Consider the following 27,175-nt stretch of genomic DNA (forward strand, 5'->3'; position numbering starts at 1 on the left):
AATTAATGGCACCTTTCGACCGTTTTTATCGGATATTCGTACAATTCCCTGAAGTTTTAGATAATTATTTATGGTTTATAATATTAAGCTTTCATTTTATGTTAATATGTGTTTTAGTTATGATTTTGTAGGTTTTAGCCAATTTTGGGGAAGTTTGGAGCTTGTTTTGAGCTTTGCAAGAGAGTGCCTGGCAGAAGTATGCGCGCGTCGCGCTGGGATGTGGGCGCGTCGCGCCCTGGGTAAGATATTTTGGAGCTTCCAGACAGAGAGTTGCGCGCGTCACGCGCATGGGCGGTTTATAATTTTAAGTGTATTGGCGCGAAGCGCGCTGGAGGGCGCGACGCGCCCTGGACAGATTTCAGAAATACTATATAAAGGAGTTTTCAGATATTTTATGTTGGTTGGTTGATTTTGAGAGCTAAAGAACACTTGTGCACTGTAGCAAACAAAGAATCGAAGATTGGAAGCTTTGATCGTCGATTAATCGCCTTTGATGCTTGTTGATCTTCATCCTTTACTTCTTGAGCAAGCTACCATTTTCATGGAGAGCTAAATCTCTTTTGTATCAAGATAAGATGTAATCTTCCTAGCCTTTTGTAGGTTTTTCTTGTGAATATATGTGTATGAACAAGTGATGATCAATATAGATGGTTTAGTTTGTTTATTAAAGCCTTTTCTTTGGTATAAGTGTTTGAGACATCAATATTTGTATCTAGATCTAACTTTATCATCTATCAAACTATAAATTGCAGACATGGATTTAGCGTTTGATGTTTACTTAGTATCGGTTTTAAAACGTTATTTGTATTGTTTAAACGGTGGAGAAATCGTCGGTTAAACAATACGGTAAATCTAACTATATCGTTGCGGACACGGACGATATAGGCGTCGATACGTAATTATGTTGATCGTTACCATGTTCATATACGTATATTTATAAGGAGACATACAAATTTAGGTCGATGAAATCGAATCTTGATACATTTTCTTTAACTTAGAACTTTCATTAATTTACTCTTTGCTACTAAAAGAATTGAATGACCTTTTGCAAACCCAAATTTAAAGTAACATTAACTCAAGACAAAATAGGCTATAGAACGGCGGTGATATCGCAATAATCCCTGTGGATACGATAATAACGAAAAGTACACCACAATACTCTTTCAACAGGCACTAGATGGGTTTTTCGTAACAAACTTGATGAAAACGGCGTTATTACTAGAAACAAAGCTAGATTAGTTGCCCAAGGTTATAATCAAGAGAAAGGTATTGATTATGAAGAGACATACGCTCCTGTAGCACGTCTCGAAGCTATTCGTCTCTTACTTGCTTATGCTTGTTCTAAAGACTTCAAACTATTCCAAATGGATGTTAAAAGTGCCTTTCTAAATGGCTATATAAATGAAGAAGTCTATGTTGCTCAGCCACCCGGCTTTGAGAATTACATGTATCCAACTCATGTCTATAAGCTGAAACGTGCTCTATACGGTCTTAAACAAGCCCCTCGGGCTTGGTACGAACGTTTGAGCAAATTTCTCCTTAGTCCAAATTTATGTAGATGACATTATATTTGGGTCGACTAATGCAAAACTTGTCAAAGATTTTTCTAAGCTTATGCAGAGTGAATTTGAGATGAGTCTCATGGGTGAGCTAAATTTCTTCCTTGGCCTACAAATCAAGCAACTCAGTCATGGAACGTTTGTGAATCAAACTAAATACTGTACGGAGCTGCTCAAAAGATTTGGAATGAGTGAAGCAAAAGAGATTGACACACCTATGGCAACAAATACTAACCTAGACAAAGATGAGAAAGATATCAATCTTGTCCAAAGGAATCTCACTTAAAAGTTGTCAAAAGAATTCTGCGACATCTACGTGGAACTCCTACATATGGCCTATGGTATCCGAAGGGAAATGAGTGTTATTTGGTAGGATTCTCCGACTCAGATTTTGCTGGCTGCAAATCCGATAGAAAGAGCACCAGTGGAACATGTCATCTATTCTCAAATTCATTGATAAGTTGGCATAGCAAGAAACAAGTATCGGTTGCATTATCTACTACTGAGGCAAAATATGTAGCTGTCGGAAGCTGCTGTGCGCAGATATTATGGCTCAAGCAACAACTTCTTGACTTTGGTATTAAGCTTGATCGTATACCTATCATGTGCGACAACACAAGTGCCATAAACTTGAAGAGCAAGAAGCAACTAGCTGACATCTTCACCAAACCTCTTGCAACGGAGCAGTTCTTCAACATTCATAGGGAATTAGGGATATTAGATATCTCTAATTTTGAGCTAAATGCGTTTGTTTCCTTAATTTTATTCCTTTACTTTATATATATATATATATTGATTATGCTCAAGCTAACATCTCTCTCAGTATGAAGGTAGTTCATCATTAAATCAAGCATCATTCCACATTGACTAGAGGAATATACTTCATTATACGAAATGATGACGAGATACCTACAATTGAGAAAGTGGTAACATGTTTGTTGTTCACTTCCAAAAATATCATTGATGCTATAATATGCTATCAATTAACATGTTTATAGTGACTTCTTATATGCTTCTCCACCTATCTCATTTACATGTATATGTTGTTCATCATTACTCATAACATATCATGTTTGGACATAAAAATAGTAGAATAAGCATACATCTAACATGTTTGGGCAAACGTTAGCGAGTATTGCATTAGTTCATTTCATTGCATCGCATCTCATTTCTGTCATGTTATTATGTCTTTTATTACTTGAACTTAAGCTTGGTTTGTACCTTTAAATATGTTTCGATATTATGCTCTATTTCTTTACTATTGTGTTATGTAAGACATTGTTTTGTTTAGATTATTTTGTTATTCTCTTCTACTATTCTCCTGGTTTCTTTCTTTTTGATGTTGACAAAGGGGGAGATGAGTTGAGAGTACGGGGGAGCTTAGTACGGGGGAGCTTACGCATACAAGACCGGGGGAGCTTTCGTCATTTAATCAAATGTTTGCCATCATCAAAAAGGGGGAGTTTGTAAGAACAAGCATACACTCACAAATGAGTTTTTGATTCATGGCAAACATCACAAGCAACCAAATACAAAAGCATAAATGAATGACTCAAGACAATGGAAGATTATGAAGCTCAAATCACTCAGAAAATGGTATTGCATCTGTTAGGTCGACCAAGCAAAGCCCTAGGTCGACTCAAAACTAGAGCAAACTCAGCAAAACTGACAAGGTCACTGTTAGGTCGACCTACCCACACTCCTAGGTCGACCTAAACTGAAGGGATTTACAGATATCACTGTTAGGTCGACCTACCCACACTCCTAGGTCGACCTAAACTGAAGAAAAGTCACAAAAATGCATTTCAACTGACTTTAGGTCGACCTAAACCTTCAACAGGTCGACCTAACTGGAAACAACTGCATTTAGGTCGACCTAAACCTTCAACAGGTCAACCTAACTGGCTTTAGGTCGACCTAAACCTTCAGCAGGTCAACCTAACAGATTTTAGGCCAACCTAACAGGTCAACCTAACTGGGACAATTTCAACTCTGCTTCTGTTAGGTCGACCTAAGCACTAAAGTAGGTCAACCTAATTGCTGAAAACTTCCCAAATTATGTGTTTTATCTGCTCCAACATACCAGCAACTATATATATCATTCCATGTTAATTATTCAAGTAACATCAACGACTGAAAGATACACAAATGCTTCTCATCTTCGTTCTTCATCATCTCCAACACAATTACACATAATCATTCTTGCGTTGCGGGTTAGTGATGAGTTCGATAACGTCCATGGAACGGAATTGAAGATTCCTAGTGGGTGAAGGTTTGTGGGGTTTGTTGGTGAATAAAATCTGCGGGTTTTGTCCTCTACGACGGGTGGTTCTTGGGGTTTTTTATCAAGAGGCGTTCATTGAGGATTCGGCTGAGTGTAACGATTGAGGAACGGGGAGTTCAAGGAATCAAGACACTGCAGAAGGGAATCAAAGTGAAGCTCTTGGATAACCTTGATCTTGGTCAAGATTAAGGGGGAAGAAGATTCAAAGGATCGACATAATTGGTTTATCGTTTATCGCTTTGTTATCTTCTTTGTATATACTACTTTCAACATTAATGAAAGATTACCCAATTTCAATTTGGAATTGGGGGCAGACGTAGTCGTAGCGAGGACGATCGACGAACTGCCTAAACAAATATCGTGTTCTTGTCGCTTTTACCTTTTCATTTACATTCTGTTCATATTTGGTCATAATAGCAAATTGATCAACGATTCGAGTGTTAAGATTGTGAATTAAGTTCGTTCATAAACATCACAATCCATCACACATTGAATTACCTTCAATTTGATCATTATCACCAAGTGTTTGTATATTTGTTTCTATCACTCTTACTGCATTGCAGACATTGTCCATCATACAAAAAGTTAATCTGATTTTCATAAGAGAAACGCTTTGATTCTGCAACATATACTCTTATCATTTACTTCAAGTCTTTGACTGGTGTATTAAACACATATATAATCGTTTCGATAGTGGTTCGGAATAGACGCGAGTCGATTCAGAATTACTTCCGCTGAAAAGTCGTTTAAATCCGTAAAACTGTGAACGATCTATTCACCCCCCCTCTAGATCCTAAGGCCAGCGTCTAACACAATCAATAGAACCTCACAATATATCAAACTTGAAACAAAATCTCAAGCCACACGTGTCTCACATTTTCAATTTTACTCTTCCCTCTTTCAAACAGTTCCACTTCCCTTCCTACACTTCTCTCTCCAACCCTCTCTTCTCTCTTCTTTCTTCCACAAACCCTAACACACATCGTCGTCATCCCTCTTTCTCCACTAGATTTAGTGTCACCAAGTCAAATCCATATTTGTACTTACCTTCCTAATGTACCGGTCGGAATTTTATTTCGAACAATTTCGCCATTAAAAACCATTTCTCCATCTCCGATCGATTCGTTAAGAACGACCACCGTGAATCTCTGTTAATCGTATTCGTTGCAAGCTATAAGGTATGTTTCTATCATGGTTTGTAACAGCTTGGTTTCGTTTTTACATTTTGGATCATTTTTTATTCATTTTTCTTGTCTGTGTGTATGGTGCAGAGTATTTGAAAGAAGAAAATGCTCGGATCTTGCAACAGCAAACATATTACACGAGTTTTGATTTTTCAATCTCTTCTTATTGTTGATTTTAGGGTATGTCATCACATTTGAGTTTCCTACATTTTTTGTTGTGTTCTTTGATTTATTCATTTATGTTCTATTTTATGTGTAGATCTGATTATTGCTATATGAATGAGATGGCAGAGATAGTGGTCATTCGAATATGAAATCACATGTTTGCAAAAATGGAAGGTATCTCCTTTGATTGACCATTTATTTTCAACTTTCTTTATTGAAACTTCATGGTTGATTGTTGCTAAAATTCTCTTAGCATTTTTTTGTGTGCAGAAAGTTGATACAAGCTCTGTCGGGTAGGCTTCCAAATTGCGGAATTTAGGCATTTTTCTGTGGAATTTAACTGCTGGTAGAAGATAGATATTGAGTGTTTAATTTGAATTAGCATTTAATATATAATGAAAGACCAACTTATTAATTAATAGTTCCTGTTAGTGTTCTTCAAATTGTGCGTTAGCATATTATCATTATTTTAGTTTTTTAACCTAACAATAACAATAAATTTATGTTAGTTTTTACAATCCTGCAAACTTAGATTCTATATTGGATTATAAACTCTTGGATTCTATCTCAAACTTTAGTAGAAAGAAGATATTAATATAGTAGCTTTTGTAACAGGCACTTTGCTATATCAGGCAAGTATAAGGCAACTTGCTATAAACTTACTTAAGAGGAATTAGATGGTGACATTATTGCGGAAGCTTTTCTATTCTGTACGTGTCTTTGATACTGATTCTCCAATGTGACTGATTTCTCCAATATCTCAGAACTATTATTTAGGTTGTTTAACTTGAACTTTTAGATGAATGTTTCTTCAATGACACTAACTCTATTTTTTGTTTTTCCATATTTAGAGTGTCTTTGGGTTATATACTATTTACATTAAGGAAATGTATGTTCATGTTAATTTTTTTGCAGTTTTTAACTTTTTTTTTAATTTTATGTTAGTTACATTTTGTAGATCTTATTTAGTTTTTAAAAATGTTATTTGTTTTATAGGTTACTCATGTTCTTCAATATTTGCTATTATTTTTTATAGTTTTTTTCATGACAGTTGAAGTATGATTTAAATCCTAAAGTATTGTACTTAGTTATGAACTAAAGTGATAATGAATAATTTTTTTCCGTCAGTTTAATTATGGTTTCATGTTTTTTAGTTTTAATGAAAACACATGTGCAAACCATTAAGTATCTATCATACAAATACAAATGAAATATAATTTTTCTTAGTACAAATAGAATATTAGTGTCCTAATTAAAAACTAAAAAGGAACACTCATTCTCATGATACACCTACTAATGAAATACACCTTTTAACAAAAGTAATAAGAAGATACCATATTACCATAAAATGTTGAACTATCAAAATTATCCACTACTAAATTCCATTCATATTAATAATGAAACGGGCCCTAAATAAATTTAGAGTAATATGGCAAGCACAACAACATTTTTAAATTTTGTAACATTTTTATCATGTATTAAACCATTCATACTATTATTATAAAAATTATCAAATAACATTTTAAAATTTGTAACGGGACACGATCAATTAAATTCAAGCAAAAAAATATTAATAAATATTGCTTTCAATATGCATTTGAGTTCAAATTCATCATACAAAATTATTTTAATCTATGCAAATACATGAATATCATTATTCTTTATACAATTATATTTATCATTCAATATTTATAAATATTTAAACAAATTAGATATATAATATCAAAACATTTAAAAGGTATACAATACTTAAATATCTAAATTCAATTTCCATTTCAATTTCATAATACTACCTCTTCTATTATTTGTTAATCCTAACATCATTTTATTTTTTTTCAGGTTCTTCTACATCACTTTTTGTATGTCAATTTTTTTTTTTGCCTTCTTATTTTACTTATTCTTTTGATATAGTATGATTTGTAAACTTATTGATTAATATTAATACTCAATCCTCCAAATATTTTTTGTTATTTACCTTTATTCATGTTATTTATATTATTTAAATAATACTACACTAATAATTTTGTATCCGAACGGGTATGTTACTAGTTGTAAATAGAAAAGTATCCGAACGGGTATGTTACTAGTTGTAAATAGAAAAGAACATTTTAGGGAGTATGGTGGTATCTAAATAGTTGATAACACAACATCCTTTGGGAGAGAGTTGGTCAGTTGGATATATATATATATATATATATATATATATATATATATATATATATATATATATATATATATATATATATATATATATATATATATATATATATATATATATATATATATATATATATAAAGGTTTATGTCAAGGTATCGCTAATTTACATATTATAAACCTAAAGACCTATTTCTTGACTTATTACAAGCGATATCACCTCTATTGTACTCAACGCAAGTACAATTGGTGTTTAAAGGTCTAGTAAAACCAACCTGAACCACGCACCTTTTTGAGAATTCACATTTAATCTAAGTCTTTGTTTCACGAATCACGATGGTGCCCACAAGGTTTACATCCAATAATGAAAACTAAAATACCTTAGTAGAAATGCAGACTGCCATAGAAAAGTTATGCTACCAAAACAAGTCCTTGCAATCTAACATTCACAACATTCAACAACAAAAACAAAAACAACAACAGCAAAACCACAACAACACAACATTAACAACCACAAGATGAAGATGAGCAGGAACTCGTAAAAGCATTGGAGAACCTTTTCTTTTAAGATTTGGAACACCCTAGTTCCAGATAATTTCAATTCTTCCTCTTTAGTGATGTTTGGCAAAAATAGTGATTCTCATTAACATGTTACCACCATTAATACATAAGTGGTGATAATATGTGCTCCTTTCTAAAACACTAAAAAAAGACGGTCATGTGTTGTTACATAAATTTTTTTGGGTTCTCCGTGACCAAGTACCAACTAGCAAATAGTTAAAATAAAATAAATATAAGAAGTTAATGAAAAAATAGTTTTTTAATAATTAATAAAATAAAATATATAAGATAATATTTTACTAATTAAAAAGCTAATTAATAGGATAAATAATAACGAATAATTAAAAAACAAATATAATAGTAAAAAATTATAAATATATTCTAAATTTTGACTCCAAAGTTATTAAGTGATTTAATATTTTTTATAAATAAAATTTAATAATAAACTATAACTAAAGTCCGGAAATTGCATAAATGTACACAGTCAAAACACATATGCATATAGTTTTTGATAACTTTCATTAGGTGGACAATGAAATATTATTTTAGGATAAGATATGAAGCAATTTATTCCACAGATATGTATAGTTGCATCAAAGTTTTCCTTTCATTTCATTGACTTGACTATGGTACAAACAATATAATACATTGGAGATGCAAGGAAAGTCTAATAACTTACGAGAGCATTCTTGTATATTTTTACCTAATAATTGTTTGCAAAATTATAATGGATTTAATATGCACAATGCAAAATCATCAAAATTGTGACATCATGGCTTCGTTCACAACCAGAAGTTTTACTAAATATTTCTGTATGACCCTCTAAGGATATTTAATTCAAAAAAGAAAAAATTATATTATCTCTTCAGAGTATCTTAAATGACTTTTTTTTTTTTTTGAAATTATAGTTTACATGAATACGTCAATACAACCCAACAGCAACATGGAAAATTAACGGCACATGTTAGAAGGAAAAAGGAAAAATAACAACACAAAATTAAAAAGAATGCATAAAATAAAAATAAAAAATCTAATAAATTTTGGTAAATCTAGAAAGTTTTGGTTTTAATCTATGAAAATTTTGTTTAAAATGAAGACTCATTTTAAGCTTTTAAAAAAATGGTGAAACTCAATTCTGTTACTAGAAAAATAAAAACAACTTCTATTCTTTTAGAAAAAAAATACTGTAACGTAGTTTAACTAATTCAAATTTAAACCTCACTAAGAAAAATAATAATTTGACCTTTAACAATAATTTAAAAAATTGTCTTACAGCCAAAAAAAACCCTTAAATAGCTTTAAATTGCAGATTTGACGGTGTATATACTTGAATTGGATTAGGATTCATTGTAATTCTTGATGTCTTTGAAAGTGTGCAAGGTGGCCTATATCATAGAATCTCACACTTATCATGATTAAGCTTTGATAAAAATGGTCTATGTACAATATTTCACAGTTAAATTGGGTCTTTTAAAAAAATTTACGACTTAACTGAAGATAAATTTAACTTCTTATTTATAGTTTCTCAAAAAGTTTGAAATGACTCTATCATAGCGACTGTTTAGTGTAGTCATTACAGTCAGTTGTATATTCTATTAGATTAGCTAAATAATGCATCATGACCTTTAATTTATTTTATTTTTAAAATAAATAAAAAATACTTAGAGGAGAGAGATTAAAATAAGTGATTGCAGACAATAAAAATCCATTTGAGCCTACCTCTAGTTGAAATAAACATTATTATGTAAAAAAAAAATCAACAATCAATTGCTTGTGTGACATCTATTTAGGCGTAGTGGATTTTGAACCGCCGTTATTTAAATGTTTTAAAGTTCAAAGTTATTATCACAAAATAAATTGTAATTGGTTAGTTGTTAGTATATATTTACACCTTTGTCAAAACTTGAACTCTGGACCTCCAACTTCTTTTAACTCTTAGCCCAACTATTTCAAGTCAAATAAACTAAATTCTTAGCTCATTTCTACACATTGATATTTCAATGTTTATCTAGTAGTTTATCATAAATGAAAAATATTAAGCTTTTTCGATAGAAAAAAATATCTAATTCTATTAAACACTACCAAGATAAGTGATATGGCATGGACTTTTTCTTCAAATGTTGTTGGTGACAGTGGATCAGATGTTGAGCTTGATATTGAACTCTGTAAAAATCTTTTAACTTCATCCATCGCTAGGGAATGTACCTGCAAACACTCTGACTCTCAAGATAATGTATATTTGATACTGATTTGCAAATCACCTATAATAGTGAGCTTCTAGGATTTTGAGGCCTTATAACCTTCTATTAATCATAATCCTTCCATAAAACATGTTAGAAGATTTCTTGTGCAATTTGATTAGGTGTACTTTTAAGGTAGGTTCATCCCAAGATCCAAAAGTACTAGACTTTTTTTTTGTGGACAACTACCCTAGCGGCGGGATTAGTGGTTCTATTTATCTATTTGTTCCAAAGGTACTTGGGTGCATTGTGGGCCTCAATCTCGTACAATGTTAGGGTGTAACCATTATATGGATCCAAGGATCTTGAGTCGTCCTTTAGATTTAGATGCCAAAATCTGTCTCAAACAACCGTTGGATATATCTGACGATCCAAATAGATGGATTTGATTTTAGGTTCCAGGTGATGATGAATTGACCCTTGGCCCAAACCGAAACAATTAGCCCCTAAGCCAGTGCCAATGAAGTCAGGTTGTGGCTTGTTTCAATATTCTTAAGGTAAGTAGGATGTTATAGGAGAGTATATGATTGTGATCTTAATGGGGTCCTTACTAAAAAGCTCCAATAACGATCATGGTATCAAGTTAGTGTCGCAGATATAGAAGAAGCCATAAATATTATGCGCCCTCTTCGAGAGGTGACAACTTTGTGAATGTTCATGCTTTCCTAGTAGGCGGTCAAAAGCTTGACATGATGTGATTATTTTTGCTACAAGAATATGTTCTCTTGAGTATGAATTAATTTTTGTTTCCTGGTTTACATGGAGGATTTTGGCTAGATACCCTCAACTTTCTTAAAAGGTCCAGTGAAATTGGTTTCGTCATTCTTCAAAGAACTCGAGTATGCAATAGTAGAGTTTGAATATAAATAAAGGAGTTTGAATATCACCTCAAAGAAGCTTGGGGTTGCTTTCATTTATCGTTTAATGATGGAATGTGTCACAATGACAATGGTTGAGGTTTGGGGAAGGTACTATAATACTCGTTTCCATACCCAAGAAAAAAATCTCATATTTGAGGTCATACATGTGTGGGCACTAACGTTTGTACTCGTACCATATGGGTATCTAAGTACCTATTAACATTATCCGCATATGTAATAAAAATAAATAAGTCAATTATAAAACATCATATCATTTTAAGTTGTAACAACACTAAAAAACAATCAAATATTTTATTGTTGAATTATGAAATAAACGAACTCTTATATTAAAATACATAATAGTTTTGTAGTTATGCATTTTTAACAATTAATGGACATACATTTTTTATATAATAATAAAAATTAAAATTATATAAATATATATTGTGCTAGTGCAGAGCAGAGTGGATATTAAAGGATATTAAAGTACTTGCACTCATACCATTTATTTTAGTAGATAATTATGTGTGTCCGTGTTTGTACTTATTTAATATATTTTTATCTTATTTGTAAGTGAGTATTTTTTAGGGGTATCATTGGATATGTGTCCCATTTCCATCGATAGAGATGTATCACTAAATTACACTAATCTCTTGGAATCCCCCTCTCTTTTCCACGCACTTGTCCAATTTTCATCCCTATAGATGTATCATTAACTTACCTTCAACTCTTAACATTCCCCTATCGATGATATTGAAAAAAATCGGAGTTCAAACCCCGTCAACCTAAAATTTTATTTTTTTAATTAAATATATATTAATTTTTCTAGTTTTAATAATTTTAATAAGGATAATGTTAACATATATCCTAAAGACACATGTTAAGAGATAAATATAAAAAAAAAGCTTAAAAATGGTGCATTATCTATAATATAAGAAAGTTCTATCTTTTTGAACTTTCTATGTGGTGCTGCCAAGTGGCTTAGTCTTACAGCTGAATTTGTTTCTTCTTGATGCGCCATGTGTAATTTTGATGATTAATGAACGTATGTTGTTCCATATTCCACCATTGATGTCTCATATAATTGGCATTAAGTTTGGTTTGTCCATGCAGCTTCTATGCTTAATGAGGACTTTATATGCTTCTTTCCATTCAGCTTCAGCATCGGTTATGGTTATGTAATGAAGAGTGGAATGAAGAGTTTGTAACTCCTACATGGTTTGGTTATTTATGGTATTGGTTGGCTATACTTTTCTGCAGTTTCATACCAATGTTCAATATGGCAAGACCATTAGCAAAAATATGTGACATCAATGACAGCAAAGAACTTTGGAAAGTTTCTGTTCGTGTGCACCACAAATGGACAGTTGTTTCGAACAAGAGGGAGCATTTTGAGATGATTTTTGTTGATGTATCGGTAATGAAGTGAATTGTTCGGTTGTTTTTACATATATTGTTTCTGGTTTGTTATATGTTTGATTTTAATGTTTTTTCCAGGGTGGTGACATACATGTTGTTGTTCCTGCACCGCATGTATCTCTTTTTTCTGAAAAAATGGTCTTGGATCATAGTTACACTGTTTCCAATTTTAAGGTTCAGGCTAATGTTGCGGATTTCAGACCTTCGTCTCATAAGTTTATGTTGAAGTTTACTGCTGGCACTACGGTTACGGATGATAACAACGCTGAAATACCTCCAAAGCCGTTGGTGTTTACTAAATTTACTGATATAATAAACGGCAACTTTAACAAGGATGTGCTAATAGGTAGAATATTTTATCTCTATTCTGTTTGACTGGATTTGTTTTTTATGTGTTGTTTCATTTTAAGGTTTTTTTGGCTGTATGTGTTTTAGATGTCATTGGTATGGTGGAAAGTATTGGGTATTCACAGACCACATCAGGTGCCCGGAAGCAGCAGATTAACATGATGCTGCGTGACGGGGGGTTTGTTTTCATATTTATTGTATAACTTATCGAACATATCTTATGTGACTATGTAGATGACATGGTTTGTATTATTTCTTCAGTGAGAATACTATCAATTGCACGCTTTGGGAATCCTATGCTGAACAATTCATGAAGTTCAAGCAGGAGCGCGGAGATGATTCTGGTCCTATTTTTGTCATGATTCAATATGCTAAAGTCAAGGAACAGGGTTAGTAATTGATCAAGTTTGGTATTAGATATCCTTGTATTTTGATACAGATGGTTATGTAACATTCTATTTGAATAGGTAAGTTTCCACTGTCCGTGACAAACACGTTTAATGTTACCGTCCTTGGTCTGAATACTGATTTACTGCCGATGAAAGAGTTTATAGAAAGGTATGCTCCCTGGATTTGCTCTTGTGTGGTTTTAATTTTTATGCAATGTGATTGTTACATTACTGTCTTCCTTTGACAGTTTTCCGAAGGATTCCATGATTACGTTGTCTGGCCAGGAGGGTTCCAATTCACAGCTTTCAGCACAGAACTCTGAAAATCAACAGATGACTCCTGTACAGAAATTGCTTTCAAAGGCTGTTGTAATGCCTATTGGAGATATTATAAAACTCAGAACTGTATGTTTGGAAGTTGTTGGCCATTTATTCTGATTTAGTATATATTTCCATTTTTCCGTTGCATTTGACTGTGTATCGTATTATCTTTTGGTTCCATAATTGCAGATTACATTTTGTGCAACTGTGGGAGAAACTAAAATGATGGTTGCCTCTCCGTATGGCTGGTATTATCGTGGTTGTCATGCTTGCTCATGTATTGCGCGTGGTGACAGAGCTCCGTTTGAGTGTGAGGCTGGACATTTCACTGAGGCAGAGATTTTTAGGTTAACATCCTTGTCACATGTTTTATGTTATTTCATTTATATGTGTGATTGTCAAGGTACTGAACATGACCTTTTTTAGTGCTCTATGTATACTGCGAATGTAGGTATAAGATTGAGATTGAGGTTACTCATGCCGGGAATAGCTGTAACTTTTTATTTTGGGACCGAGAGTGTGAGTTACTTTTGGGATTGTCTGCTTCTCAGCTGCGTCATACAATGATTAAGATATTTCCGTTTACATACCATTGGAAAAACATAGACAATTATGCCAGAGTTAACTGATCTTTGTCTTGCAATCTTCTACAGGCTGGCATTCATGATCCCTTGGAATTCCCACTGGCATTGGATCAGATGTTGGATTGCAAGATGGCTTTCAAAGTTAAGTGGCAACCACGTTGGAAGAATGCCTCTGTCGTTATGCTATTGAAGAACGACCCTTTTGTGAAAGAGCTTGCTGATCAGTTTGACACAGATGAGGTATTTGAATTTAATCTTTGCATGTGTTATGCAAATTAAAATCATTGTAAACTGACTTTGCGCATATTATGATTTTGTACTATGTTTCGAATGATTTGTAGACGAAACAGCCTGCTGTCGAAGCAATGACCACTGTTCGATTCGAACCTAATTTTGCCGTCGTAAGGACGTTTACTGTACTCAAATGTACTCCACTTTTAATGTACTGTTGAATATTAATTGTGTGATGTTTGCTCACTTATGTAACAGGATCTTGATGTGAGTTCAACGCACAGCACAGATCCACTTACTCCTACTGGAAAAAGACACTTTCCAGGCGCATCTGTAGCGCTAAAAAATACTCGAGGTGTTCACACACTCGAAAAAAGAACAGAGTCGCCACCGATCTTTATTTATTCCAAAAATGGAAAGGGAAAATGTCGAATAAAACCCATGAATAAAAACAAATGGATAAGATGGTCATCGCAACCAAATTAGGGTTCGGGAGTCGGTTAAGCAAGGGGAAGGTGTTAGCACCCCTTACCTCCATCGTACTCGATGGGACCCATTTAGTTAGTTTTATGAATGAGTGTTTGCGTAATGTTTGCGTTCTTTAATTTATTAATCGATAAAAGAAAAAGGATTTTTATTTTTTATTATTGTGCTCGCCAAGACGTTTGAGTCTTGTGCCTACATATCTTCAATGGAAGAATCAGAGCGATTGTAGTTCGAATGAACTACGAGTTTGTTGATTGATTTTAGGATGGATGTTTGCGGATGTTTAGTAAAGTATTTGAGCAAGGTGTTCACCTAGCGCGTCCTTTATCCAAGGTATTCAACAGGAGCGAGTCCCATTGTCACTTGTTGTCCAGGTTAATTAATGTATTTTAATTCAAAAGATTAAGGTATTCAAGAGGTGTCCACCCCTTGTCACTTGACCTCTTGGTTTGGTTAAAGTGTTTTGATTCAAAAGATTAAGGTATTCAAGAGGTGTGCACTTCTTGTCACTTGATCACTTTGATTTTATAAATGTGTTTTGACTCAAAGGATCAAGGTATTCAAGAGGTGTGCACTTCTTGTCACTTGATCACTTTGATTTTATAAATGTGTTTTGACTCAAAGGATCAAGGTATTCAAGAGGTGTGCACTTCTTGTCACTTGATCACTTTGATTTTATTAAGAAATAGCTTTTAAGGTTTGATTCAAAGGATCAAAGGTATTCAAGAGGTGTGCACCCCTTGTCACTTAATCACTTTGATTTAATTAAAAAAGAAGATTAACAACTTGATGTTGGATCAAGCGTTTTAGGGTTTTGATTTTATTGAAAAGGGTCTAATGGCACTTGGGCGGAAAAGACAATTTTTTGAAAATAGATTCGCACGTGGGCGAGATTTGCACTTGGGCAAAGAAAAGCTTTGTGCTTGGACGAAGAATGAAATGAGTTTGAATTGATTTCTTTTTTGAAGTTTTTTGTGATAAGATTGAAATTGACTCGACGTTGGATCGAGTAGTCTTATTGAGTGAAAATTATTTTTGATGTTTTATATTCAAAAAATTTAAACTAAAGCTAAAATTAAATTAAGAAATAAATGGTGATGGTGAAATTATGAAATGGGGGGCTTATTTGGAACTAGTGACTATGGGCCAGAAGGGCCCATTTCGACCAACTCAAAAATAAAATCCATGGGAGAAGGAAGTTTGAAAACCCTAGGATTAAGATGAGCCAAGCGTTGCCTTACATTCTATTGAACAAAAAAAACAAAACTCAGAAACAAATAGAAAAACGTGGAATCGATATGATCTCTCATCTCTCAATTCGACTCTCATGGTTCCAGTTCTGTCTCTCTCGCCTCTCTCGATCTCTCACTCGCTATCGGTTCGACGACAATCAACACAAACAATCATAAACCCAAAGCCCTTCAAAACCCTAACCCCAATTCAATCTATGTTCACAGATTTACATGGTGATTACAAGTTAAAGATGAATGAATCAACAGAAACGTAAACAAAAGCTATAGTTACATTAAAAGTACCTAAATCTACGAACAGGGAAGATCCAGGTATGTTCTTCTCGAGTCTTTCTTCTCCTCTTCGTCTACTCCATGTTGTTGCTTGCTGTCTCGTTATTGTTGTGTACTATCGTGAGTCACTGTGTTGGTTGTGCTTGAGAATCGATTAAAGTGGTGAGGTGAGTTATGCGGCTGTGGGTTGAATGTGAAGTTGAGTGAAGATAAGGTTTGAAGGGTTGTCCGTTTGATTTGTGAAGCAGGTTTGTTGTGGAATGGATTGTGAGGTCGTTGAATGGTATATGGAGTTGAAGGTTTGATATGAGAGTGATGGTTGGAGATAGTTTTGTGAGGAGCTCAACAGAGGTTTAGTTTGTATGGATCTGAGTCGAGTTTGTGGTTGATGGAGTTGTTGTGAAGGTTTATGGAAGATTTGGAATTAGACTTTGGAGGAAGACTATGAGAATTTTCTGCAGAGATTTTTTTAATGTGTTTCTCCTCCCTTTGTCATGAGATTGTTGGGTGGTTTTATAGGTGAATTGCAATGAAATTGGGGGGAAAATTGGTATCTTTTTTTGAACACATTTGACACTCTGTTTTGTGCCTTTTTGATGCAGGTTTGGCTTGGTCTATTTCCGTGTAAAGTTTGGACTATTAGGGACTGTTTTTGCAGGTAGTAGTATGCAGGTTGTTGGACAGCATCAACACATTGGAGCAACATAATTTGTTTTGGAGTTTTGTGGCTATTCTTTTGCAGTGGGCATGATGTTGATGATGGATGAGGCAATGACTTATGGAGACCGATGATGACATGAAAACAATTCTTAACTTGTTTTTTCTTTTGCTGTAACTTATATTATATGGTTAATATAATACAAATCAAAGTGTAAGAAGAAAGTTTACCATTTAATTAAAATAATTATTCACTTGATAATCAGAACATGTCATTTTAATTATCAAATAACTAATTATTTAATTAAATCGAAAATAATGGATGCAAGAAAGACTCAAAAATCTAACTTGAAATCCGAATGCATTGCCTCAAATGACTAGATCAGCCACACATTTGACTTATTTAACAACTTAGATTAAGAATACCAAAAATGCAAAAGTATAATATGCTAATTATGTAAAATGGAACAATTAGAAATATATGTAAAACAATTATTGATAAAGTGCAAGCTCTAAATGCAAAATTGTATCTAAGACCAAATTCTTTTATCGATTAAATGACATATGCTGATGGGATGAATTGATGCTAATGCAAAAATGAATTAAAGGATGAATATTCATGTGGGCAAAATTTGGGGTATGACAGCATCAAGCGAGTCAACAACCTCGGATGCCACGTGTGATGGAGAACTTTCATCAAACAAGTTAAAGAAAATTATAAAAATAGAGAAGATAGATTAGTAGTTCCTGCATAATTTTAAGTATGTTTGGGTGTGTTTTTGTTTTATGGTGTGGACATGTTTTATTTCCTTTCCACTTTATTTGTTTTTTGTTTTATTTGCCACATAAACAAATCAGACTTGTAAGTCTGTTTCTGTTATCTTAATATAAGACTTTTCTGTTTTTCCTTAATCATCTATTCAACTGCTATGATATTCTTTGTTTTTTACTCATTTCCAATATCCAAACTAGCAATCTTGGTTACGACTACACGGGTAAAAGACACATAAACCTTATTCAAGAGTTACTCTCGTGAAAATGAACTTGCCTTTTTATTGAGAAGTCCACACAACTAGCATGCACCGACAAAATGCTCTGTTGAATGTTATAAATAATCAAAATTAATATAGCTGCGCATATGACATTGTATGTATTCTCTTCAAATTGTTGACATTTATCTGAGCACCTGTTGCAATTGGATTGAATGGGATCACCTACTGAGTTAAATAAAGGTACACATAAGAGTTAGAAATATGTTAATGTCCATTCATGTTCTCATTAATAAGGACTGTTATAATAGGTAATATAAAGATTGTGCATAACGTTTTGAAATTATAATGACAAGACCTTCCATTTGCATTGTATAAAGTATATAGCAGATAATGCTTCACTTATTGCCTCATCCCAATCAACTTTCCAACATACCCCATTAATATTATATCTGTTTGTTTCATAACAGCTGTTATCACTTGAGTAATGTGAATCCATACAGTTTTATATTGTAGATTTCATACAGTTTAATATTGTAATTGGAATTGATATTGTTACTTCCAGGAGGTAACAATATATATGTGTAATAATATTTCAGTTCAACGATGATGTTGCAGACATGTTACGACAGACAAAGCTTATAATATGGGATGAGCCACCAATGGCGCATAAGTATGCAATAGAATCACTTGACAGAACTTTGAAACATGTTATGAGTGCAAACAAAAATTCAACTGATGTATTTGGTGGAAAGGTTGTTGTTTTCGGTAGCGATTTCAGACAGATTTTACCTGTCGTCCCCAGAGGCAGATATTGTACACTGTGCCATAAATGCATCTTACATATGGCATTCAGTTGAGGTATTAACATTGACAAGAAACATGGCCATTCAAACTGAATAGGAGACAATTCCCTATTATAGTTTCCTATTCTATGACCATCAACAAATCACAGGGACAGTCATTGGATAACGTTGGTTTGTACTTACCAAAAGATGTATTCACACATGGCCAGATTTATGACGCATTGTCAAGAGTAACAACAAAAAAGGGAATCAAAATACTGATACATGATGAAGAAAAGAAATTCAGGGGGAAAACTACAAATGTTGTGTATAAAGAGGTTTTTAACAATGTCTAAGTTTTAAAAATTAATCACGGTAAATCTGTAACAGCAGTAATATATATTACTAACAGCATATTAGTAATGCAAGTAACAGCAGTAATATATATTACTAACAGCATATTAGTAATGCAAGTAACAGAAGTAATATATTTATAGCATAACATCTAAATACCAAAATCATATATATTAATATAAAGGTGGAGCTAAGTCCACCAGGGAATTACAAAATGTTTAATAGATAGATACTTATAACAAACTTTTACATCATTTTTCAATTTTTCAACATTGTTACAAGTATCTCCTTGCTGACGGGATCCTTAATGCTGAAACCCATAGAGTCTCCATCAAGCAGGCACCTTTCCTTAGCAAATTTGTACCAACCACGCCCTAAGAACATCTGACCCTTTTCGGTATGATGAACTTCACATTCATACCTGACTTCTCTTTCCCAGTCAACCAAATCTACAAACCTTGCTCCATTGAGCCAGTGACTTGCCACAATATGCTCAGGAATTTCCTGCAATATTAATATAAAACAACATTACATTATCCCATTAACTGATAGGGAAAGACAATAAGCTTAAAACGAATAATAACTTACAAGAAGACATGACTGAGCCATCTTCCCATTAGACACATCTGGCTTCCAGATACAATATCGTAACTTAGCAGGCTGCTCTGCATGGCAACTAACATCCTCACCATCCGGTTCATGGCATCTGAAACATAATAGAAATAAACAACATGGTGAATAAATAAATGTGTTATCAAACATTCTAAATTCAAGCATAAAAACGTATACTCAACATAAGCTAATTCAAACATACACAGAGTTATCACAAGTGACAGCTTTCTCCATAGCCATTTGGTTCACCGAGTTTTCTTCACCCGCATGCAACCATATATAACTTTTAAATTCAAAATGTAACAGAACAACCATTCAAATGATATGTTTACCTTTACCTCTCATTGCTTGATCAACACTTCCTTCCATCTTTTCAGAAGTTCGCGGCTTACACTATTGGTTGCAGAGTAATGATGACTGCTTCAGTTTTTAGTGCTTTGAAACTTCCTACACATTACTTATATAACACTCTAAATGGACTCTTCACATACCTGCAACTTTTCCACAGTCCAATAGAATTCAATGCAATTGTTCAATTAGTCTTCTTTGCATTTACATCACTTCAAAACAGTTTTCATTTTATTTATATTCCTCACGAAAAACATTAACTGCCCATAACCCAATTGATCTTTCACATCCCAATATAATATAACACATTACAGCTATTTTATAACCATTTAATATTACCATACTACTCTTTAACATATACTCCTATTAAATTGGATTTTCAACTATTCATAAGTCCATTGTTGTATGTTCACCATTTAGATTTAATAGCCTACCATTTACAGGACCCATACCCCTACTTATACCAACAATAATGAAATTAGGAACCCTATTCTGATCAATTTTAATAGAAATCCTGTTCAATACTTATAATAAGAAATACTTAATTTAAAAACAGATTGGTAATCAATTTTCCATATAAAACCATGGCAAATTAAAACCAAATTTGATAATATTTAATTTAAAACCATACCTAGTACCATAATTGTTAATCTTTATTCACATCCACCATTACAACAAAAAAACAAAACGATAATTCCCATACAAACCAAACTGCCAACAAACAGTCCTATACATCCACCACAAACATTGCCTAACCAGCAGCTCTATCAACGATCACCACTGCGCTCCACTGTAACCATAATATCTAACACTGGCGGGTAATAAATCACAAAGTGCACTTTATCTCCTTCTTTCAATTCAGCTGCCCTTACATAATCAAACCATTCTCCATACAAATATGTTTCATTTTTTTTTGGCCTCTTCTTCACATTGCACTCATATGGGTACCCGTTGTCCACATCATTGAGGGTAATCTCTGCCATTCCAGCAAGTCCACATTTGTCTACTATTTCTGCAGGAATATGCTGCACTCATTGACAGACAATATCAGTTACATTACTTCTGTGTATAACACCATTGTGCCAACAACTATAGACTTTGAACACTGCTTACCATAACATTTGAGCAAAACTTCTTTACATCATGAACTTCACGAGTCCAGTATGCTTCTTCCAGCTCCTCTTGTATAGGACTCATTTCCCTAAAATTAACACCACATTTACAACAAAATTCCAACACAACAACATCAGTATACCTATAACTATAATATATTCCCTATCACTTATAAATAAACTTTACCTCTCACTATCAGAAGATATCATTATGTATTCATTCAAATCAGCAGTATCTGATAATCCCACAGAACTTCCTATCCCATCTTCATCATTCCTTCAACACAATAACATACAAACTATTCATTAAACTAAGTTGTAACACATTATTCGGGAAACACATTCAATTTTGTGGAGGTTAAATGGAATTCAATGCATTACCGTTTATTTTCGACAACACTGGCAGCCTCTTCGACAAGATTCAATCTTTCATGTTGTTTCTTCCATTCCTCCATAACATCCTCATTCTCATGTGACCCACTCAGTATCCTCTCAACTGTGAGCCGCTCCCATGGTGTTTGCAACTCCAACCGATCGGGTGAACTAAAATCAAAACAACATTGCGACCTCTAAATGGATGAATATCTTCTAATAAACTCTGCAAACAACATAAACAGTAACACATGCACATACCTCATTCGAAGAGAATACCTTCTTGGTTGTGACATTTTGTTCTTCAAACGTATCACCGGACCCTGCGTTTCTTACAGCAACAATGTCAAACACGGACTTAAGAAGACACAACCTTTGATTGCCAACACGTTGAAGAGTTATGAAATCCAACGTTTCTTTAATTTTAAATGCCGACGTTATGTAACAATAACAATAATAGGATTCTTTTGTGGGCCTATTAACATATTAGGTCTAACAATTAAATTAGGTATTCTGCACCAAGGCTAACCATCTAAGGCCCAATAAACTTTAATTTCCTATTAACTTACATATATTAACAAACTATAAGGCCCAACATATATTTTTAACCTATTTAAATTATTTTACCTTATTATATTCACTTACACATATATATTCATTTTCCCTATTTTATTTAAGTGCCCTAAAACCCAATGCGCAAGACCGACGGGTACCCGTGGTATGCATAATCCAAATATATTCAAATAAATATTTATCAAAACATCAAAAATATTTACAAATATTTAAGGTAGACAAATAACTATTAGTTGACCCAAATGACACGGCACCAACACGTACCCGTGCGCATGCACGGGTATCGCACTAGTTTTCATTAAAAGTTAATAATTAATGTGTTTATCACGTTTTCCGATACAGATTTTTTATATTTAAATTTTTTAACATATATTCTTGGGCACATGTTAACTTTATCCTTTTAATAATGATATAAGTTTAATGAGTGAGTAAAAATAGAAAAGAAAAATTATCATCATACTAAATTATAATCTTACAACTTCTTCCCCCCAAAATTTTTCCTCCAAAACTAATTTACCTGTTAATTATTAATTACCTCCAAAACTAATTTACCTATTAATTAATTATTAATTATAATAATGTTAAATTGAAACTAACAATAAAAATCCTATTAAATTAATAATATACTAAATATTAACCTACCAACTCCACTAACTCATTTCTGATATTGGCTAAAACACTTAAATAATAATTAAAACACGTTTTATTTAGCTTTATAATAATTATTAACATAAAAATACTTCTACTAAATAAATGTTAACTAAATTATTAAAATAATATTAACAATATGTATATCCTCATACTTCCACTAAATAAATATTAATTAAATTCATGATAGAACTTAGGTACAATTCTTTATTCTTTAGGTGTGATTTTTACTATTTTCAAATGAAAATATGACAAATATGATTTAGTGAGTAAATATATTAATTTTTGTATTTTTATTAAATAAAAAATCCAAAAAATAAAGTAGGTCACGTATTGCATCAACTACTAATTAAAATTTAACTCATTAACTAATTAATAACTATTATTAAATCAAACTAATATAAAACCAACCATTTAACTGTTACAGAAACCAACCAATGATACATAAATCTCCACTAATCACTTATCATTATTATTTTATTTTTTATAGAATTAACAGTGCATCGCACGGGTGTACATCTAGTAATTAAGTATATTTAGTAAGTAGGTTATAGTTGTTTTCATTTTAATTTTTCGTATTAAAATAGGGAATATTATAGTATCCTAAACTTGATTGGATATGTTGTTGTTAAGTATATTTAATAAGTGGATTATAGTTGTTTTTATTTTAGTTTTTGATATTAAAATAGTGGATATTATAGTATCCTAAATTTAGTTGGATATAAACATATATCATCACTCCATTATTTTTTAATTAATTAATGACATATATTTATTGTGTATTTTATTTTAATAAATTATACACAATCAGCTGAATTTTACATGTATAAACTGACAGTTAAATTTTCAATCAGGTAAGTGATTTGTCTAGGTTGAAATCTTAGTATATTATTATTATTAAATTGAGGAGAATTTAGAGTAAGTTGTAATAACTTATTCTTGGAGTAAGAATATTCCTCCTCTATTATTATTATTATTATTATTATTATTATTATTATTATTATTATTATTATTATTATTTTAAAAATAATTAAATTTGTCTTGTTTAGAAAAACATTAATATTAAATGCTAAAAACATATAATTAATTAGTTATAATTGTTCTCATTATTATGTCAATATATTTTAAAAAATATTAATTTTTATTAGTTTTTAACTGTGGTACAAATATTTTTTTCTCTCTTTTGCGAGTAGGACGACACTGGCGAAATCAGTCTTAGAAGCTATTCCAACTTATTCAATGATGACTTGTGCTCTTCTAAAGGAAGAGCATCGAAGAGATCCATAAATTGCAAAGAAATTTTATTTGGGGTGATAGCGAGGATAAAAGACATATCCATGCGGTTAATTGGAGTACAATTATTCAGCCAAAGGCACTGGGAGGTTTGGGCCTTAGAAACCTACGCCATATGAACCAAGCATGTATCTCGAAGCTAGGGTGGAAGCTGATGGAAGGCGGTAACGCTCTGTGGTGCCAAGTTGTAAGGAACAAATACGATAGAGGACGTGACTGTCGCGTTTCTGTGATTGCTAAGGAGCATGACTCGCATCTGTGGAAGAGTATCGTCAAAGTATGGCCAATGCTTCAGGCTGCAAGAGGATGGGACATTGGGAATGATAGGCGAGTCAATATTTGGAACGATTGCTGGCTCAAGTCAGGTTTGATTTAATCTACAAGCAATAGATATAATGGGAACCTGCTGTTAGAAAATGTGGTGGATTTGGTTGGTGACAATAACTTTTGGGACCTACCGCTTCTTAACAGGCTGTTTGATCATAGAATAGTAAAGGAAATTATGGCCATTCATCCTCCTCAAGAAGACTTTGGGGACGATAGCTGCATTTGGAGGATTTCAATCAGTAATGCATTTTCCATCTCAAGTGCTTACAATCTTTTTGCTGGGTTGCACCATGAAACAATTGAGGATGATTGGGTGAAAGTCTGGCATTTGCACGTCCCTGACCCTGAGCGAGTTAAATCTTTTGTTTGGTTGATGAAACACAAAAGATTAATCACTAATCATTATTTACACAGGCTGACACTTTGTGCACCATGGTGTGACCTTTGTGATAATCAGGTTGAGGACATAATTCATGCTTTGAAGGATTGTTAAGCTGATATTACAATTTGGAGGAAACTTGTTAAATCTGATAAATGGCAGGATTTCTTTTCTTTAGATCTGCAGGATTGGATTCATGTTAATTTGTCGCAACAATTCAACACTTTCGAGGATCTCAATTGGCGTGACATTTGGGCCACAACCTACCACACCATTTGGTAATTGAGAAATAAGAGGATTCATGACGAATCCTTTGTTATTCCGAACAATCTTCATTTGCAGGTGATTGCGAAAACTAAGGAGTACGGAGCGAGTGCAACGCTGCATCGAGTGTTTACCGCCCAGCAACAAGTAGCCACTAATGTCATGTGGAAATCCCCTTCTCCTGGATGGATTTGTGTTAATGTAGATGGAGTCGTTAATCATAATCTGGATGCTACGTGTGGAGGTGTCATTCGTGATGACAAAGGATGTTGGGTAGGAGGCTTTTCCAAATATATTGGAATTTGTAGTAGTGAAGTAGCAGAGTTGTGGGCAGTGTTAGAAGGAACCAAATTTGCCATTGGAAAGGGTTACAATAGAATTGAGCTTCAGTCAGACAACAAAAACATCGTTGCGAAGCTCAATGGTTTGAGTAGACAGAATGGAGCAGCTACTGGACTGCTTAGAAGTATAAAGGTGCTCATTGCAGAGGATGTTGTAGTGAAATTCACCCATATCTTCCGCGAGGCTAATAAATGTGCAGACGCTATGGCCAAAAAGAGTTCTATCTATGATCTTGAACCTCATTTCTTTCGAGATTGTCCAGATTTTATGTCTTCCGTTTTAGCTAAAGATTCTTCGGGAGAAGCGAGCTCTCGAGTTTCTTTCTTGTAGTTTGTTTCTTTTGGGCTTAGGCCCATCCTTCTATAAAAAAAAATCTAATTATATATACTTTTTTATTATTAAATAATTTTGAAAAAATCTACTTGAAATATAATATAACAGTAGTTTTGAGCAACAAAATTTATAATATTATTAATTTTTTAAATAAAGGCAATTACAATATTATTAACTTAGTTTAACATAATATTAAGAAAAAAATTTAATTTATTTTTAAATGTGGAGCAAAATATTCATTTTTCTTGATATATATATATATATATATATATATATATATATATATATATATATATATATATATATATATATATATATATATATTTGTTATTAATTTAAGAAAATTTCTTTACCCACCTCCCTATGGGGTCACCCCCAGCGAAAACCCCACTTTACCACTGCTTCGGAAATGCATTTCCGAATTTTTTTTTTTTAAATTTTCTCAGACTTCGGAAGTGCATCTCCGAAAACACCAAATGGGGGGTGTTTTCGGAGATGTACTTCCGAAAACACCTTTTTCAGATTTTGATGGTTTCGAAAATGCACTTCCGAATTATGCAGAAACTGTGTTTTTTTTTATGTTTTTCGAAACAGTCTCGTATTTTTAATTAAACTGCAACGCCAAATAAAATAAGAGACATATAAACAGAAAATACTAATATGATAAATCAAATCCAGATAATATATACAAGCCGATCCAAATAGTAATAGTGTGCGAAAGATACAATCCGAAAACAAAAAAAATAAACCCGGACTCCTACTGGGTATGTCTAACCCTCTCTCCCTGGGACCTCCTCTGCCGCCTGTATGCCGCCGCACGGCCCGCATCAGTGACGATCATCTCCATCACGGCGACAGCCTCCGGACCGCCCTGATGAACGACACCTCGATCCAACGCGTCCCGCCCAAGCATCTCTATCCGCTGGCAGACCGGCAAAAGATCAATGGCGTGGTCATCCTCGGCCTACTGGTTCTCCAGGATCTCCTCGTGTGCTGGCCTAGGAGCGCCGGGAGCGTCGGGTCTCAGCAGAGGATGTGACACCCGGTAGAACCATGTGACGTACCCCTCCACACTGTGCAAGTCCTGGGTGACCCGAATGCGACGATACTCCTCCGGTACCACATGACGCTCCCAATCCTCAAATATGCCAGTGAGCTGCACTCGAGTCACTGTGTCGGGAGCAGCCTCAAAAGGTGACCTGGGTATCATCTGCACATACCAAACTGTCGCATGCACCGCTCAGGGAGATACCGGACCATGGTGCTGGTCCCGCATGCCAACCAGCCAGAATATAAAGATATGCCGTCAAAGGGGACAACATGAGTGTAGTCGCTGAATGGCCTCCAAGTGACGTCATCGTGCATCGTGCGGTCCAGGTACCCACGGTATGGTCCCATTGCATTGTTCCCCCTCTAGAGAACGTATCTGACGGCCTTGGGCATGGCGTCATCGTACTCAGGATCAATGTGGAAGCCGT

General features: G+C 33.6%; 1 protein-coding gene across 1 annotated transcript; it reads left to right on the plus strand.

Annotated features, from left to right (window-relative positions):
- The first annotated feature begins 10,003 nt into the window (after positions 1 to 10,003).
- LOC131598576 (uncharacterized) lies at positions 10,004 to 13,602 on the plus strand. The gene is made up of 7 exons (XM_058871161.1): positions 10,004 to 10,141; positions 12,165 to 12,425; positions 12,506 to 12,773; positions 12,863 to 12,953; positions 13,037 to 13,164; positions 13,243 to 13,333; positions 13,413 to 13,602. Exons 1-7 carry the CDS (start codon positions 10,004 to 10,006, stop codon positions 13,600 to 13,602), a joined length of 1,167 nt encoding a protein of 388 aa, XP_058727144.1.
- Positions 13,603 to 27,175: the final 13,573 nt, after the last annotated feature.

Source organism: Vicia villosa, linkage group LG4 (genome assembly GCF_029867415.1).
Source record: "Vicia villosa cultivar HV-30 ecotype Madison, WI linkage group LG4, Vvil1.0, whole genome shotgun sequence".
Classification (NCBI taxonomy): Eukaryota; Viridiplantae; Streptophyta; class Magnoliopsida; order Fabales; family Fabaceae; genus Vicia; species Vicia villosa.

Bases quoted from the DNA above. Each gene is read 5' to 3' on its own strand.
- LOC131598576 (XM_058871161.1), top strand. From the start codon at position 10,004: ATGGCATGGACTTTTTCTTCAAATGTTGTTGGTGACAGTGGATCAGAT. The intron at 10,142-12,164 runs GTATATTTGATA...CTTTCCATTCAG, and splicing joins ACTCTGACTCTCAAGATAAT to CTTCAGCATCGGTTATGGTT. The intron at 12,426-12,505 runs GTAATGAAGTGA...TGTTTTTTCCAG, and splicing joins TGATTTTTGTTGATGTATCG to GGTGGTGACATACATGTTGT.